Source organism: Falco naumanni, chromosome 4 (assembly GCF_017639655.2).
Source record: "Falco naumanni isolate bFalNau1 chromosome 4, bFalNau1.pat, whole genome shotgun sequence".
NCBI lineage: Eukaryota > Metazoa > Chordata > Aves > Falconiformes > Falconidae > Falco > Falco naumanni.
Genome location: NC_054057.1, coordinates 8,490,177 through 8,509,339, shown reverse-complemented (window position 1 = coordinate 8,509,339; position 19,163 = coordinate 8,490,177). Strand labels below are relative to the sequence as shown.

The window sequence follows — 19,163 nt, the reverse complement described above, 5'->3', positions numbered from 1 at the left end:
TGCTTCCCAGTGCATGCCCAGAGTTCCAGAAGGAAGGGAAGGGAAGGCAACAACTGCGCAGAACAATTTTCATTCACAGCAGGAAAGAAGCTGCCTTAACCAAGCAGCTTTTCCACCACCTGCTCCCTTGGAGATACCAGAAAGCAAATTCTTTCTACTTCATGTAAGACAGCTACTATTAAAGCTACAATAATATTGTACCATTAATACAGTGTGTATTGATAAAGAATTTTTATCAATAACCACTGGAGGAACTGGACCTGAACACACCGAACAGTAAGAGACTAACTCATCTGGATATTGCCATTTTGGCAAACAATGTCCATACTGCTAGGGCCCTTCTACGCGCTGGGGCAAAGGAAAGCCCACACTGCAAGTAAAGAACATAAACTGATTTGTGGATCTCATGTAATTTACTAGCTTGTTACAAGTTCCTAGAACACTGGCAAAAGAATCTTAACAATGAGGTGAGTAAAGCATTACAATGAAACTTTTAAGCTGATATTACACATGCGTTCCTAGTATTTAAAATATATTGCATCTTTACTTAGATTGTAGAATTCAGTAGAACTCTTGACTGGCAACATCCTTCAAATCTTACTAAGGTATTTAAAGCACCAACAGGTGTCAAAGTTATATCCTTTGTGAAATCCTGAATATTACGATTTCATTGTTCAATTACTGTGGAAAACTTTAAAAGTAATCATTCTCACTATCAATAGCAAACAATTTCCATTTGTTTTATACCAAGCTCAGTACTGTAGGTGGAGTGAACATTCCGATTCACAGTTGCCAATTTTAGTATTACTTGCTTTCCATTGTTTATACTTCATATATATTCACTGAGATTTCCATAATGATCCTCAAGATCCCTCTTCCCAAGAAACTGCATTGACCACAGGTGAACAGTTAGCTCTTTGAAAGCCCTCCTAAACTTTTCTGACTACCTAGCCTGTGTTTTTTATGTAATGTGCACATACACTTCTAAATATGCGTTCTTTTTTTGGGTGAAGTTGAATACTACTACCAAATAGCCATAAGCTTGCATAAAGAATATGAGCCTTCTGCCACACAATTGGGTATTTATTTTTGCACTTCTTAATCCATTGGTTCTCATAGAATCTATTTTATGACAACACTTTAGATCCCATGACTACGTAGCTTCCTTAGTATCTTACTGTAAACTACTTTCTCACATAAATTTTTAAAAACTTACCACAAGCTGATCTCTGTTAGCTACCATTTTGTTGACAAGAAATCACACAATATTATAAGCAAGGCAAGATGCCATTCTACGATCATAATCTTTAAGAGGTCCTGCATATCTAAAGCATTTATCTTAAGTATTTTCAAAAGTGTCCTTCCATTTATAAAAGAAAAAAAAAACTAAAAATGCAAAATATGTCCAAAGTATTATTAGTCTTAGAAACACTGTAAGAAAGCTAAAATTAAAAATACAATATAAATGTTTGCGTTCTGTTTACAAACATTTCGTATCCTCTTTTATTCCTATTGATATCAGTTCCTACTAACTGCAATGATAGCAGCAAGATTCATATATATGTGGTGAACCCACTACTAAGAAAGAAAAAACAGTGAACTCCATTTCTGTAAATACACGTTGCTGAAAATATTCATTGTATGCAGCATCAGAATTATGACTGACATCACTTTAAATAAATGCAATTCCCAAACCCTAAAACTAGCAAGTATTTTTTGTGTGTGATCCATGTATCTCATCCAGTACATTCATGATGCTTTCTACACAAACCTCTTCTTTCTGGTGTTTCATACAGGCTTGCTTCCATAGCTCTTCAAACCTTTCATCTGAAACGTTCACACCAATATTGTGGAAAATTTGTGCAATCTACAAAATAATACAATTCATGTAATTCCGGTCAGCTTTTTCTTTAAACTATATAGACTCCGGCTTTTACATACACTATCAATCTCTATTTACCAGCGAATATGTTCCCAGTTTTAAATAAAAACTACATACCACATCCTGCATCCTTAACCAAAGAAGATCCTATTTAAGTAAATCTGAATCTTATTGGGGTGAAAGCTGCGGTGTACAAAATTGCCTTTAGTTTTTAAAGTAATGGTGATGCAACTTCAGCATTAAAACACAGAAGAGTCAGGGAAAAGTAAACATTTTTTAAAAGTTGTAAGTCAAGTTGTGTTTATCCATTGTATTTTTACTGTTTGCAGTTATCAACACAAATGAGATTATACCATCGTCTGCATTTCACAGCAACAATACCATAGGCAAGATCTTCAATTAGTATAGCTAAGTGGGTGAAGTGACTAAAACAAAATGGTTCACATATACTTCGGGTCTTGCTATACTTTTACACCAAAGTAATTCAACAGAAGTTGGGTTTTTCTGTATTTTCTCACTTGGATGCTTCCTGCTCCATGCCTCATTACACTGATCTGTTGACTCCAACGAATGTGGCTTTAGAAGAATATTGACATGACTTGTACTACTGTTAACATTAGCAAACATTTGGCTTCTTCAATTGTATCGTGTGTGTGCATGTGTGTTATATTTATGCTCTGGAGATTTTATGCATGCTTTGATGAAGTAAAATGCGTAACATTATCAAATCAACCTTGTCATCTTTCTCGAAAACTGTCTTTTGTATTGATATAGGCCGAAACCACAGTACAGCAAATTATATATATATTATATATAAAAATTATTATATGTACCAATAAATTATGACAGTTTATGCCAGCTGAAATCACATGACGAAAACATGGATTAAATTTTGTTTCTTTAAGCATAGGTGTTGTTTCAGTTAAATTAATAATATTACTCATGAAGAAAACAAACCAGATTTGGTCTAATGTCTTCAATAAGCTAGTGAAATTTAAAAGTTAGAACTAAAAGCAATACTCCACTACAGGATACCACTGCAGGGACAATAAAGGACTACACGCTCTCATAATGTGGCTTCACCATATCAAAATACAGCTCTGTCCTGGCTCATCAACAGTCATAAAATAATCACTGACTAAACCACAGACTATCAAGCGTGCAGACAGGGTTAAACTGACCCTTACCGATTATTAACATGATCATGTTGAATATAAATTACACACTATTACTCAGTTACATAACTTCTATTCTCTTCAATAGACTGGGACAAATTCCAGTGAAGAAACCAGCAGGTCCTAGAACTGTTTTGCTCTTTTGTAACATGAAAACTCACCTCATGAAACTGCTTTATAGTCAGAATTCACATTCATTTCTACAGGCCTCTAAAAACCTGGTAGCATTAAATGACTCTGGGATTTCATATAATAATTTCATTAGCTATTACATGTTTGAAAAGATTAACGCTCCATAGCAAAATAAATCAAAGACCATCACTAAAATACTGAAATAGTCCATTTCCTGAGTATAGGGTGATTTAACACGCTCAGAGGTGGTTATGTACTGAACTCCATATAGTCTGTGTAGTCTACAATGGAGTATGACATCTCAGGCCACATTGTAACTTCAGAGATTTCTATCTAGTGCTTGACAGGTATAATGGGCTTCTCAACGAAGCATGAATTCTATTTGCTGTTAGCTATATTCTGCAAGCATGGATTTCCTGCTTCAGAGCCAGATTATAAAATGGTAAGTGCCCATGTACACAACATTCTGACAAGCTGTTTTATGGGTATGTATAGAACATGACACCACACTTTTACATCCCTAGCCATTAACTAGCAACATTCTTTTCTGTAAGACACATACTCAAATTCCAGATCCACGTTCAAATGCGACTGAATAGTTAATATAATGACTAGTAGAGAGGGAGAGGTTGTCAAGTCTTTTTTCTTTTTAGATTGGAATTTTACATTTTGTTACAATTGTCTCATAAACTGTATTTCAGGTAATGAAGTTATCTCTTAATATTTTTTCCCTAGAAGATGCATACAAATGTAGAAGCAAAAAAGTAAATAATACTGAAGCAGCAGTGAAGTATTTATGTGGGAGAAGCTCTGGCCTGTGAGGTAACAGAGTGGTAGCAGCCCCCAGAAATACCAGACAGAAAAATCTTAGTCCTCAAGTATGTCCCTGCAGTCTCACACACTATCGTTCTCTTCAGAAATATGAGATGGCACAGTACTGGTGTGCGACTCCCTATATCCTCCATCACTGCGTAAGTCCTTTGTAGATCTGACCCTACGTTGGTGGTTCAGCAGAGCACTTAAAAGGTATATTCAAGCAGTTTGCTAAATTTGCCGTTAGCAAAACCTGCAAGTTTGTTTGAAGAGGGACACATTGGGTATAATTTTCTACCGAACATCCCTCTGTGATAGAAACTATTTTACACACCTGTAAAAATCTTCTTGTGGAGCTTTTAAAGACATATTCTCACAGAATAACTTTGGTTGGAAGAGATCTCTGGAGATCATCCATCCAACCACATATCAAAGTAGGGCTAGATTTACCATTAAATCATGTTGCTTTAGACCTTGCACAGAAATGCAAATATGTGCAAGGATGAAAATCTCACAGCTGCTTTGCTCTTCTCACATTGCAGAAATTATAAATCATAGACTCTGAAGCTCTAGATTAATTACTAAACCTTGTTTGACACAGCATTTGAGCATGTGAGTAGCAACAACCTGACGTACTTTCTTATATTACTTATTGAAGTTGGAGCTCAATAAAATTAATATCTACCACCTTTATGAATAACTTTGAATGTGAAGAGCACATATTTTTCAGATAGTTGAATGGATGCAAAGACTGTAATGCTGAAACAATTAATTTTACAACCTATTTGACAATATGAGTTTTCACTCCCGCATGGCTAGAGGTACATTTATCTTGGAAGAGTATTCTGAAGAAATGCACTATACCTCTGCTTTTGGTCTTGTTTTTAAAAAATCTCTTTCATACACTCCCTTTTGATTGAAGACAGAAGGGAACAATAATGCATAAGCATTGCCCTGATCACCATAATTAGTTCTGTCACTGATGCGGTGAATTTGAGGAGCAGGAATATCTGAACGAACAGTTGGAACACCACACACTGGATAACCTGTGGAAATCAAAGGTAGCATGATAAAGCCTTTACGCAAAGACAGTGCCAGGCAGGATAAAAAATTTTGTATGAAATAAGAACAAATTTGATACTTCATCTCACTTAGGTTCAATAACAAATTATATAATTTTCTTCCTCATCTCGTTTTTTGTATTTTTAGAATTCCTAGCTTCAGCTACATCGTGAAGCATGACAACAGGTAATCTTGCAGTAATAGTCTAGGACTTATCCAGTACTTCCAGCTGAAAACATTTTTAGGCGATTCCAAGAAGATACTGTTCTCCCAAACATACTAGCATAATTTCCCAAAGACCTACATTAACTTTCACATTTTGAATGTATTAACCATGTCAAACATCCAAGCCATGCCAACTTCCAAGCCACAATCCTAAATAAACTTAGTTTAGATGCATTAATTCACTATTGTACATTAGTAGAACCTGTAGCAAATAAGTTTTAAACTTGTTCTTGATTTTGTTTTAAATAATGCTCAGAAGTGAGTACAGTCCACTGTACTTACAGGTTGTTGGGAGACCACCTACTACAGCATTATACTGAGAAGAAGTTGCTTGATAGTTTGCAAATACATGATCTGTTGATCTTTTAAGCTTTTTTGGTGCCTTTTCTGAGCTTCCTGGTTCTTTTAACAGAAGATCTTCCTGTTTCAGCAGTGGCTCATCATTTATCTTTGTGTCTTGAGGCAGAACAGGAGCATCTAATTTTTTCCCTATAAAAAAAAGTTAATGGTCAGCCAGAATTTATTATCAGCATGTTATAGACCAAGAGTAAAAACCATTGCTTGAATCCTTGAAAAAATATAAAGTAGGTAAGAAAACCAATCTGCGTTTCTGATAATGATCCTAAGAGATTTTTTTACTTTATCCTGATTTATGGGCTGTTCTCAACATGCCACACTGAACTCCAGGGTTCTGAAATACATTGGTACCTGAGGCTCTGCTGGTGGTAGGCAATGCACTCGCTAAATCCCACCCTTCTAAAGGAGCACCTAGTCTACAACAGCAATGTCCTTTCAATAGCTGCTGCAAGAACAAGATAATCTCTGCAATTTCCCAGTATCATCATCTACCTTTTGCAATTATTTTTTCTTCAAACTCTTTAATAGCCATTTTGTCTTTCCAGTTCAGAAAGTTTGCAAACTCCAGATAATTAATCAGACCATCTTTATCCAAATCACAATAGTCAAATAAGGAATCCAGGAGCTCATCATCTAGATTAAGATTAAGCTGAAAAAAGGACTTCCGTAGGTCACCCTTGTCTATCATTCCATCACCGTTCTATTACAAATAAAACAAAACAGCTGTTATAATAGCCATCATAAAAAGGCGTCATCAAAAGGAATACAGAAATATATGGGGTTTTATACATGTATACACACACACGCATGTATATATAAATATATACATATATATAGGGCCAGGCATACCATTTCAGACAAGTTACATTACTGAGTACGAAGAAACCCTGAGTAATTTAGAAATTAAAAATCTGAATATAAAAGCATCAAAAAATAATTTTCACCTTAAATAATACAGTGATTTGAGAGTAAAAGAGTGTGACGGGGTATTATGACAAGATAACAATCTAATCATAAACGTTGAGGCAAAGCCAAGATTTCTTTTGAAAGTAAGGCATCAATCATTCTGTATACATTACAATTAATGTTATATATGAAATTTCAATTATAATTTTTTTTTCAGAGAGAAAAAAATAAAAGATCCGAAATTCTGATGCTTGGTGGCTTAGTCAGAAAGTACAGCTTGGAAGAAAATATAAACATAATCCTTTGAACTGTTTTTCTTTTGAGAAGAAATACCAAATTTTGAAGCACAAAAAATGCTAAGATTATTCCTGATCATACATTTCTTGCTCGCTGTTAACTTGGATGTTCCAAATACTGTTGTGAATGGTTCCAAATACTGTTGTGCTTCATTCCACAACCTATCACAGTAGACTAAACACATGGTAACTATCAATTTATAGACTTTATCTATATTTATATTGCTACACATGTTTCTTCATGTTTGTACCTCCACAGCACAGGAGTGCTAATGTCACACATTGCTTTAAATTTACACTTTTTTCAAATCACTAACCTTATCATAATGCCTGAATGCTTCCAGTAACATGTCAAAATTCTCATAGTTGTCTTTCTTCAAACTTTGCCGAACTGCAGTCAAGACAGCTTTCTCTCGGTCTTTACCACAGAGGAACTCATGTGGAACCCAGTAGTGAAGAAGATCACCAACTCCTAAAAATAAACACTTCCTCAATTAGTTGCCCATATAAAGAAAATGGACATTTAAAAAAAAATGGCTTGCAGTCTTAAGGAAAAGGAGAATTTCGGTTTTGAGATGCTGATTTTCAGCACTCCTGAACATCTCATATGGCCATTTCATTGACCGATCAAATGGTCCACACAATAGTTTCTCTACTCATATGCAATTAATATAAAAATAATTATAATTAATATCAATTGATATCAATAATTTTGAATCATCATATTATAGCTTCACAAATCCATCTACTGCTTCCAGAAGCTTCCGAATGCAGTAAGTTACTTGATGTCTAGATAGTTGAGAACAAAAGAACATGTATTATTAATCTATCACTTCCAGTCTGTCACATTTCACGATACTTACAGGAACCAATGGGAAAGTCAATGTAATATTTCAGATAATTTTATACCATTGATTTCTAGGAAGATAATGTACTATTTTTGTGTTATTCTTCCCATTTTCCACGTATCCTAACTTCACTAGTATTTTTAAACACTGAGCTACAGTTCTCATCCAAGTCCCCAAGACACCAAGGTCACTTTCTAAATGCAAGAAGTCCATTCAGAGTTCAATAACAAACAGAGGTAGGCTCACCTAATCCCCTTCTAACAGCAATGTACATGCATTATTTTCTACTTGTTAATAATGAAATTTTTTATTCAGTTCCTTCTGCTGTTCCTTAAAGGTAAGGCATATGTACCCATTTTAAATATTTAACTTTATTACACTACAGAATAAAGGATATATAAAAGCTCATGCAGAATTTGAACAAGCTTTCTCTAGTTTTGACTAGTTAAGCAGCTTTGAGCCACTTACATTTTTTTACAGCCTAACTATTCGCTGTATTCCTTAGTTATTAATATAAAGGTTAAAACACCATTAATCCCAACATTGACTATTTGAGTTGAGTAGCTTTCAAAATTTTTTCGTAATGAAAACCAGTAACTTTTTCTTTTTGTTCTGTTTTCTGTCTCCCCGCTACCTTCCAAACCTTATTATTCATATTTATTGCTTATGTTTATTCTTTTTATAGAAGCACTGGAAAAAACGAGGCATAATGGATTTGAACAGCCATTTTAACTTTGTCACTTAGATGTCAGTATGAGTTTTCTGCTGTCCCTGATTTTGTTTACATTCAGATACAGAAGCTTTAAAAAACAAACAACAAAAAAAACCCAACCCCAACATGATCATCCAAAACCTCGTTTCTTTATTTCTGACATTTTTTTTTTCTCACTAGCAACTTCAATTCTTCTCAAATTTTCCTTCAAAAAGTTACTGTCATTGTTAAATTTTTGTACTCTGCCTCTAAGATTTTAGGAAAATGACACACTACACAGCCAACAGTAACTATTCTACTTTCATCAACAAAATAAGATTTTATTCTGCCCCTGAACTTACCATATTCATCTGGACGAAGTAACATTCCAAATGTACGGCCTGGGGGAACTTTCATAGTTTCTGCTATACTGTCAATAAGCACATTTCTTTGTTAACTGGCAAATAGTTTATTAATAGTCAAAATAAACCCTGTGCTATTATTAAAAAAAAAAAAAGTTATCAACTGTTATATAATTAGGGGTGACACACATAGTTCACCTGAAACGTTTATCAGTACTTTGCTTCAAAGTTTCCATTCCAGAAAAGCATCCCTTTATATACCTGTTTAGAATATTTGCTGTTTGCAATATAACACAAGCAAATGGAAAAACATTCTATGCTATATTATTTTTTTCTAAGACAATGACAGAAATAAGTGAGAAAAGTCCTTAAAACATACTAGTCAAACAATAGGAGTGTTTAGGACAAATCGATCTCCAACTCAAATAACATCTCCAAATAAACTACTTTGGGCTGAAGTGGAAAAAGTGAATCACATCTCTGCTTTTTCACATGCAATTTTGTGTTTATCAAAACCAGCAGCCGAGCCAATGTCCATCTAGGAAACTTTGCTCAGTTTTATTTGCCAGAAAATTAAGATGCCTTTGGTGATGTTAAAGAACTGTTCGTTTCTTAATCTGAAAAAGATGCAATGTTTATTTTATCTCTATGTTTAACAATTAAAACTCTTTCATGAATCAGAAATATCCATCAAAATTGAAATGAGAATCAGTACTTTGCTCTAAAATACAAAACAAGTAAACAAAACACACACACACCCCCCAGAGATGGAAGCACCGTCATCTAAAAACTATCACGTGTAGGGGTTTTTTATCATGGCCATATTACACATAGGACGTGGATGGTATAAAATTCACTAAATGTAATTAGGTTAGCTTCTATCTGTCTTGTAATGTTAGTGCTGGGTTTGAGCTTGCACTGCAACCCATATTCCCTGACTGATCATACTGCTTCACGTTGCTCACACTCCAGGGCTACTTCACAGTAAGCTAGGACACAGAAAAGGGGAGAAGAAAAACTGGTTCACATTTGTGTTCACTCCTTACAGGTACTATGGGCATAGTTCTCCAGTCACTTAAGCCTGTGATCTTGAGCTTAAAATTAAATTTTGCTACCAAAGTCAGTAATGTTGTTTGTGAGTCTTCAGATACCCTTTTGAAGGAATCTAGAGCATCTGCAAAGGCAGTCTTTGTACACATTCAGGAACCCAGTATCTGTAGCACAGCTGGATCCTGACCACAGTGTACTTAGGACTACTGTAGCCCTTCATAAGCAGTTTGGTAAAATTAAAAAGCTGTTCCAGATCACCTGAGGTATATAAAGCATTGTAATGATTCAATTGAGATTGATACATGCTGCTAGACAATTAACACAATTTAGTTCCATGTCCTTTTCCAAGGAAGTAGTAAATTGAGAATACTGGTGATGTAATAAAGATGACCAAAACCAGTGTCAGAGTAAGCAAAATGGTCAAATCCCCAAACAACAGGTGAGACATTTCAGTTACGAAATAACTGCGAATGACAGGAAAAAAAATAATGAAGTGTGCTTGTAATTTGCTTGGTGCAAATCTGGTCTATTCAGACACAGACCACTGACTTAACTTCACCACATAGACACAATAGAGCCCTTATTAGTAACTTGCATACTTATCAGCCTAATTAGGGCAAGTAGAAAGTCCCCTTCTGTAACTTGAATGCTGAAGTGGAAAGCACTGAGCACACAGTTATAATTTTTACTCAAGGCAGACAAAGATACTGGAGGTTTGGCAAACATGAGTGAACTTTGCTCTTGGAAGGTACCTTTGGTACTTACGGATCAAGGCCTTTTCCAAGCTGAGGCTGAAATTTTCCCTTGAAACCATCACTTTGTTTTGATACAATTTTTGCTTCTGTCTTCCTACAAATTATGAAAATAACTCTCACAAGTATCTGTTTAACAATATTCAACAATTTTTCAATAATATTAAAAAATATTATATATTAGAAGGAAACATCAACTCCTCTGTGAGACAAACACAAATATAGTAAGTAATTGAAAAATCTTGCTTGCTATTTAAAATCAAATGTGTCTTTATGTAATGCTAAAGACATGCCAAGTGCTGTCATACTTTGGTAGAACTGATTTGAATAAACTATTCTAAAAATTACTCCTTCTATTTTCTGTTCAGTTCAATATAGCTAGGGATAAAATTGTGAGATGTAAAACTATATTCATATTTGAAGACTCACTCTTCCCGAGAACTCCGCTAATTAACTAGTTAACTCATTGCAACTTACGATTGTAGATCATTGAGCCATTTTAATGATTTTGATACACTTCGCCCATCTTTGAAGTGGGGGGTTTCTATTCCATAAACAAAAGACTTGCTGAAGTTTGGTGAGTCATATTTCCTATTTATTGCTTCTCCTGTGGAAAAAGTAAGCATTTAAACCTGTATAAAACACCTCAGGAAAAAAAATATACTAAGTATCTTCATTCTTAAGAAAAAACGATGAAAAAGCAAAAGCGAACAATTTGTTCAACTAAATAGAACTAATTTGCATTCCCTGTGTTTATTAAGTAGTTAGCAATAATCTCATTGTCAAAAGTGAAGATGAAAGGCAAAATAAAAAGCAAAAACCTGCTTCAGTCATAAAACAGCTGGATGTCCTTTTATGTCTGACTAAAGACAAGCCCAACAGAATTAATGAAAAAATTCTAGGTAGCCTAAGTAGTGAGGGTCACACAAACAAATCACTTTATAAAGCCCATACCTGCGCATCATTTAATTTACTATTGGTTAAAAAAAAATGCCAAAAGGAAAAAATGTTTTTGAGGTGCTGTACTTTCAGATATATTCTTGCTATGTTGACTTCAGTGGAAATTTTGCCACTGACTTCACCATAAGCAAGGTATTACCCTACTTGTTCCTGAACTTGCCTATAAAATGAAGTTCCACATACATAGAGTATTATGTGATATTCTTGTAAGTGAGCTGCAAGCACATGTTCCTTGCCACAGGAAAAAAGTCATTCTTTCTTGAACTGCTCTTTTCAATTGAAAACTGAAAAGCTCTTTTCAATCACCTTTTGAAAAGAATGGCAATTAGAGCTTTCAAAAAAATATTATTTACTGCATGCTTTCTAATAAGGGCTTCCTATGGCTACATGGCAGCATGGAATTTTTATGTTCTAGTTCAAAACTGGGGCACATAGTTTACTTTTTTTTAGTACTGTCTGCCTGGTTTTGCTTGGTCGCTCCACGATCTTGTGCACGGAAGTTACAAAGGAGACAGAAATGGATAACGAATACTGCCACTAAAATATCTAAGAAAGGTGGGGAAGAAGGGAGACAAAAATTACAGGTTTGGCCAATTTATACCAGTAATACTTGCAGCAGAATTTCTCAGTGAACGAACACAGCACTATAAATTAACTTCTATGTGACTGCCCCCATATAAAATTTACATTATTACAACTGAAATACCTGTATTGCAGTGTCTTACATATTTGGCCTACAGTTACAACACTCTTAGTACTAGTACAGTGGGTAAATTTTTTATAATAATAATTTTACAGGGCAGCAACCTAAGTGGAAATGATGGAACTGGGAAAAACAGAAGCAGCTGCAAATACATGTACTATGTTTCAGAGTGCTATTTGTTACTCTGCTCATGGGCAGACCGATGAGATAAAGGGTAACCATCTCTGAGCAGGCCACTTCACCCAAGTACAGCCCCCAGAGGCTGAAACAGTAGAGGCACAGCCCGCTGGAAGGGCAGGGCAAGAGGCTGTGGGACAGACTCACAAGCAGGATGCTGTAGGCTGAGGAACCTGCATTTCAGAGTCAGCAGCCTGAAATGCCTTGCAACCAGAGCCTGATGCCAAGCTCCCCATCAGAAAGTCTTTAACTGCCCTGAAAATCTGTCTGGATCCTGATAAAAAAGAGGAACCAGAGGTAAAAGTACTGGAATGGATTAGGCACACAGTCCGTGGTTTTAAGCCTGAGATTGCTCTCAGTGGCACAGACAATGCCAAACTCTGCTAGCAACCAGGGCATCTATGAGTTTCTAATTTCCTGGAAATACTTTGCTTTTCAATTAGCACCCAAAAGAAATGAGGCTTCCAGCTCCCTCATTACGTTCTTACAGTGTAAGATCAGCACGAAGTGATCTACAATTCTAGAAACAGGTCATGCTCTCTCAGTTGCACAGAAGGAGTTTTTTTCACATTATTACTTTTAAAAACAATTTATATTAATACAGTAGTAAAAATTAATAGTTTATATCTTAAAAAAATAGCATACAATTACATCTTGAAGATGCAAAGAGGAACCATTACCTTCATTTATATTAGAACTTTTTATGCAGTTTCTCATCAGCCTTTGAACTTACCCACATAATAATCATTGTGTGACACAATGTACAGGTCATGTCCTTCTCTGGCTTCTTTATCCACTTCCTCAAAAGTTTTTGGTGGATTTATAAGTTCTCCAGCTGACACCTCTGGAAAGCAAGGAATAAATACAATGCTGGGGGAGGTAAGAGGGATGGGTGTTTTGTTTGGTTGGTTCTTAAATGGTATTTTCTTAGAGAAGATGCTAATGCTGTGGAAGAATGATACTTCTCAGCACATTTCTAATCAATCTATAGGAATCTTACAGCATAATGACATGAGACTAGGAGGAAAAAAAAATAAATCACAAAAACTGGGATGAACATAACTGTTGCAAGAGTTACATGGTCAACATGTAAATGATTTGCTCCCATCTATGGAGGAAAAAGATACTACCTTGACCTGTAAATCTTATTAGACCTATTAGAATAGTTGGGAAAAAGAAGGTTAAGTTGTCAGCTACCTAAACAGTTCTCCTGGAACAGAGCCAAAAGCTCTACTAGTTACAGAAGCTCTCAGTTCCTTGTTTCTTCATTGTAACTGAAAAAAATCTGTAATTTTTATGCCTTTCAATAACTGCTGTAATAATATCTTTTCTATTAAGCGGAGATTTTTGGGAGCATACAATATGCTAGACACTAAATTGCAGATTATCTTGTATTTAGAAGAAACATGTTTTAACACTAGTTTTTTCCTACCTTGAATGACTTTTGTTCCAAATGTAGTATTAATTATATCCAAGCCCTTAGGTAACATACAAGATTGATCATGTGATCTGCCCAAGGATGCTTCACGATTACTGAAGTAGATTGCTTCTTTTTTGTCTTGTATTTTTTGTTGAAAATTAGTTTTAGGAAGTGGATTTATCAATGAAGCTGCCTAAAGACATCACACACAACACAAGAGGCAAGAAAACCAAAATTTAACCATTCACACTTCACTACGGCTACTCCCTCACACACACATGAACAAAAGTTTGATCATAAGTGTTCTAATGAAATCTTGTATTATTACACTCACATAATTTTATCTACCAAGTTGCAAAAATAAACTGTATTTATACATAAAACTGCATAAAATACACATTGTGAGACAGAACCTTTTCTTTTTATGCAAGTTTTTCCACTTGTTAATTTATAAAATTTCAAGACTGCAGATTTTCTTTTCTTAACATATATTAAAAAATCCAGCCTAATTTATACTATGACCAAATTTAAGTGTCAAAATTATTATAACATCTTTGGAACGTAACATAAACATTGAAATGAAATTAATAACTTCTCCAATGACTACTGAATTAAGTCACTGATGAGAGATAAAAGTCACTGAACTTCAAATGTTTTCCTATTTCAATCATGCTAATTAAATCCTATGAATTGACCTCAGAATTCAGATAATCCACAACAGTGGTGAAATGCAAAAAATAATGTCACTCAGCTATGTACCTTTATCCCTGACTACAAAGAAAGCAGTTGCTCTTATTAAGGACATTCTTAAGCGGTCCATTCTTAAACAAAAATAAACCAGTCATACTCTTACACTGAGTGAAGAACATGACGCAATGCCATGTGTCAAGTGAGCTGCAACGTCAGGATCATCTGCTCTGCCGTAGAATATTCTTTCAGCGCCAGGAGCCGGATTTGTCGTATTTCGAAACTTTCGCACAGTAGTTGGAGTAATGGGCTGTGCATTAAGGCAAAGCAAAAACAATTTTACACCAGATATCCACAAAATATTAATTAGAAGAAAACATACTGCAGCCATTTCAGTGTGATTCCACAGAGAGAAGAACAAAAAATGAAGATATTTTAGGGATTTAACACGTGCATACGCTTCTGCAGATGCTGATATTCTGAGCATAAGGTCAACATAGACCAGCCTAAATTTTATCAAACCAGGAACAGAAGTAATGACAGTTGCTAAGTTCCAACTACCTGTTTCCATCTTTAAGGTGGATAAATGGTTCTTCCTATATACTCCATGAAAAGTAGATGTTACAATTATGAACTTTAGAAACCTTTAACTGGATTCTCAACAATTCCACCATCAATGGAAGAATTTCAGAAATTATTTTAACCAACTTGTTATTTTTTTAATTATCCATTTAAAGGAAGAGCTAGTGCTATTTAAGGGATCCATCTGTGTCTTAGTAACCTCTGACCCTTTAGGGGTATGTGGAAGGGCCAGTGGAAAGCACAGTTCTGAGAAGCATCCTTGCAAAGAAGAAGGACCTCCATCAGAAGTAGTAATTCCTAATAATAATCACTAAGTGTATTACCAGAGAAAAACAACTCTATTTAGTCCCATCTAAGCAGGCATGGTGAATTTTGTAAAACATGCAGAATGAAAAAGAACTACCAGAAGTGTTTTACAACCCTACCAGCTATTCTATATGATCCCATGTGACAAAAAACTAAAAAACTAACATAAAATAAAAAAGTAATTTCTAAAAAAGCGGCATGTAGAAAAAATTACCAAGGTTTCACTGATTTGTTTTGGGGGGTTGGGGGGTGGCAGTTTTTAGGGCCTGTCTCAAAGCACAGTCCCTGATGGGAAATCATGGCACAAGTTCTACAAGGAGCACCTGAAAAACCAACTCACCCTGGGTAAAACCTCAGTGAAGCAACTCGCAGCCGTTCCGCCAGTGGGAAGTAACTTTCCAGCCTAAACGATACAATCAAGAAGCAAGACATAACCAAACCCACGGGACTAATAAGCACAGCCAGTCAAATTGGGCTCTGACGCCTTGCACGAGTTGTTGTCTACTTGTCCCCGTTTTGGTAAGAGGAAAAAAAGGACCCACACGCATTTTGGAGGGGAGAGAGGGGGGGGCCCGCAGCAAGATGCGCCTGCCTGCCCCGCACGCTGCCCCTCCTCTAGCTTCTTCCCTCAGCCCGCAGCGAGACCCCGGCCCGGGAAGGCTCGGAGAGCGGGCGGGCGGCTCCGCGCTGCGGTGCGACCCCTTCGGCCAAGGCACTCACAGCGGGCAGCTCGGGAAACCTGTCGGTGAACTTCCGCCCGTAGACGGCCCGCAGCGGCCCCGCCATGGCGGCACCGGGGCCGCAGCGGCCGTTTATCCCGCTCGCCTGACAACAGCAGCGGGCGGCGCGGACCCGTTCCCTCGGAGACATCAGCGGGAGCGGCTGTCTGAGGTTACCGCCCGCCGCGCTCCCAGCGCTCGCCGGCCCGCCCCCGCCACACCGCTCCGGCCGGCCCCGCCCCCGCCACACCGCTCCGGCCGGCCCCGCCCCGCCCCCTCACACCGCTCCGGCCGGCCCCGCCCCCGCCACACCGCTCCGGCCGGCCCCGCCCCCTCACACCGCTCCGGCCGGCCCCGCCCCCGCCACACCGCTCCGGCCGCCTCCCGCGCACCCCCTGGAGAAAGCCAGGAAACAAAACGCACTCAGGGCTGTTTTGTAACCGCTGTGACCCAAGGAAATCATTCAGGCCCAAATGCGGAGGTAGCACCTTCCTCAGACCCGTTATTACAGCCCTTGGAAATTCATCAGCTTTCAGACAGGCGGGCTGAGTCTTCTCTGGGTTGAAAGGAAGTCTTACAAAGTGAAAAGTCCAATGAAACGTTCAGTCTTTATTAAATATTCTATTAAAAAGTACAGCCCCTTTCACAAATGTTGTCACATGTATAAAAACATTAATATAATATTTTATACTGAGACTGCTCCTCCAGAGCAAACCACAATTCCCATCGATACCATGGCACAGAGGTGGGTGAGAGGTGCCTGTCAGCACTGCCCAGGCACCACCTGAATGCTCTGTCTTAACACATCATGTATCTAAACCACTGTATTCGCCTTTTAGAAACAGATGTGGCTTACTTCAGAAAAGCAGCATGTGTAAGACTGAACAAGTTTCATTGCTGTTTAGAAGCCCCTCTGCTCTTACAAAGACTTTTACTCTCAGGTGACATTTAGTAAACTCTCTCCTTCCCAGCAAAACACCTACATTTAATCACATCCCGCTCCATTCTCTACAGTCCTATGATGGCAAAGCCAATTTTAGATAAACATACAGACCTTAACCGCAATTAATTAACAAACACTACCAGCTGTTGCCATTTTATTCTCAGCCCTAAGTTTTGTTTGATAAGGAATTAAAATTAAGGAAGCTAAATTAAAACTGAATTTTCAGGACCCTTTACTACAAATGGAAGATGAGTCTTGGGCAGCGATTGCTCACCGATGACCAGGCCACTGGGCAGTCAGGGTACCTGACTACCTACCTGCTCCAGCATCGGGAGCTTCAACAGCACATGTCAGTACTATGATCAGATAGCTTCTAGCAGGCGTGAACATACTTAATCTTCTCCAGGTAACATATGTTATCATCAGCTGTTACCTAGCTGTGGCCTTTCCGGTGCCCTTTTCAAAAGTAGGTGTGTTTTTCTGTTGTCAGATGTGGCTTGTTCCACATAGTTCATACAGAACATCCACAACCACTTGGAAACTAAAGTTCTTGCAAATTCTTAATGTGTTCAGTTTATTTCATATTTCAGTCATATTTGTTTTTACTTAAAGTCCAGAGCACTCCTGCTAAATAAAGCAATAATTGTTGGTAGTTCGATAAATGAAATAAAATGATCAATTACATCTTGCCTCGTGATCTGTCCATGTCAGGTGCAATTTCTATCTAGTAAAGGCTAAAACTGCAGGTGTTAGAAATAAGGGATTAATTTGATCTGATTGTAACTGGGTAAGGATAAAGCTCTCAGAAGAAGAGGGAACTCTTTATAGAGAGGAATAGTCAAGTAAAGTATCACAAAAATTATATGGCAATAGCAGGGCACGGGAAAATGGGACTTGAATTTTTATTCTTGTGTTCGTTGTACTTCTAGCTGGCTATCCACCTGTGCTCAAGGTATTACCATCTTTGTACATTCTGTTATTTCCGATTTATCTTTACGTTGCTTTTTTCCCCAGTAGGTGGCCACGCTTGCTAATTGACACACTTAGCCACAGTGCAGGTTGTGTCAAAGGTAGAAAAACAGGACCTGGCCATGTAAAAAGAATGTCTATTGCAGAAACAAGTACAGCAGAAGTCCTCAGCCTACTCTGTTTTGCCCCTCTGATTTTTTTTCAGCAGAAGTGCAGGTCTCCATAAATTAATTTGAAACCTACTACCAATATATATGCTTCTCTTAGATATCCCTTAGAAGTCAAGATCTTGGAAGCAGATCCTAAACCCTCTCAGACCAAAAATCTGCTCTTAAAAATGCTCTCAGTTGCTAGCTTCTTTGTGGAAGAAAGAGATCTCACTGGCTACTCTCTGCAAGAGATGCATCCAGGTGCCACAAAACAGAAAAACGTTTTTACCTGCAGGAGCTGCTTCTGTTACAAATTACTATAGCAGGGTAGATACTGTAGAAAACCGGCTAGTAAAAAGGTATGGAAGAATACATCTCTTTCACCTCCTAGATGAAAAATACCCTCTATTACTAAGCTGAAAAACTGCATCCATATTTTCACCCCCTATCAGGAAAAAAAAAATCTTCAAAATGAGAATCTTGAAGTCACAGAAATGAAACTAAACTAGTAGTGGATGAATTTGGAAAGATTTTCCCTTCATATACATTGTATTACAAGTAGTTAGGATTAAGCCTGGTAAAAGCCAAGCTAAGAGCATTCTCAGCACATTACAGGTGGACACACAAAATAAGAAAGGGTAGTAAAAGCTAGAAGTTTCTTACCTCTGTTTTCTAGGTGTTTTCTTAAGTCCACAGGGCAGATAAAATGTGAACTCACAGTTCCACGTAGATGTATCCAACGAAAGAGCTGCCCCTTCTCACTACAATTCTGCTCATTTTAGGAATCAGTGTCATATTCATTCCTTCTTAGATTGCAAGCTAGTTGGTGTGCAGGAAGAGTATTTGTAGGGTAGGAAGGATCTGTAAATGTTAAAGATAAGCTGATGAATTACCAAACAAACAAACAAAAAAAATTAACTCCATTTTAGAAAAAAGACTGAAACTTTTTTGACTTCAGCATGAGTTTGTCACCTCCTGTGTTGAAAAAATCAGATCT

General features: G+C 37.1%; 1 protein-coding gene across 1 annotated transcript; it reads right to left on the bottom strand.

Moving 5' to 3' along the window:
• Positions 1 to 779: 779 nt before the first annotated feature.
• EFHB (EF-hand domain family member B) lies at positions 780 to 16,267 on the bottom strand. The gene is made up of 13 exons (XM_040593574.1): positions 16,107 to 16,267; positions 15,727 to 15,789; positions 14,665 to 14,808; positions 13,824 to 14,004; positions 13,125 to 13,235; positions 11,029 to 11,158; positions 10,565 to 10,648; positions 8,750 to 8,817; positions 7,166 to 7,320; positions 6,139 to 6,346; positions 5,572 to 5,778; positions 4,867 to 5,048; positions 780 to 1,867 (listed from the first exon to the last, which is right to left on the bottom strand). Exons 1-13 carry the CDS (start codon positions 16,254 to 16,256, stop codon positions 1,703 to 1,705), a joined length of 1,848 nt encoding a protein of 615 aa, XP_040449508.1. The 5' UTR covers positions 16,257 to 16,267; the 3' UTR covers positions 780 to 1,702.
• Positions 16,268 to 19,163: the final 2,896 nt, after the last annotated feature.

Bases quoted from the DNA above. Each gene is read 5' to 3' on its own strand.
- EFHB (XM_040593574.1), bottom strand. From the start codon at position 16,256: ATGTCTCCGAGGGAACGGGTCCGCGCCGCCCGCTGCTGTTGTCAGGCG. The intron at 13,236-13,823 runs GTAGGAAAAAAC...CTTGCTTTCCAG, and splicing joins TGGAACAAAAGTCATTCAAG to AGGTGTCAGCTGGAGAACTT. The intron at 11,159-13,124 runs GTAAGTTCAAAG...CTTTTTCCACAG, and splicing joins ACACAATGATTATTATGTGG to GAGAAGCAATAAATAGGAAA.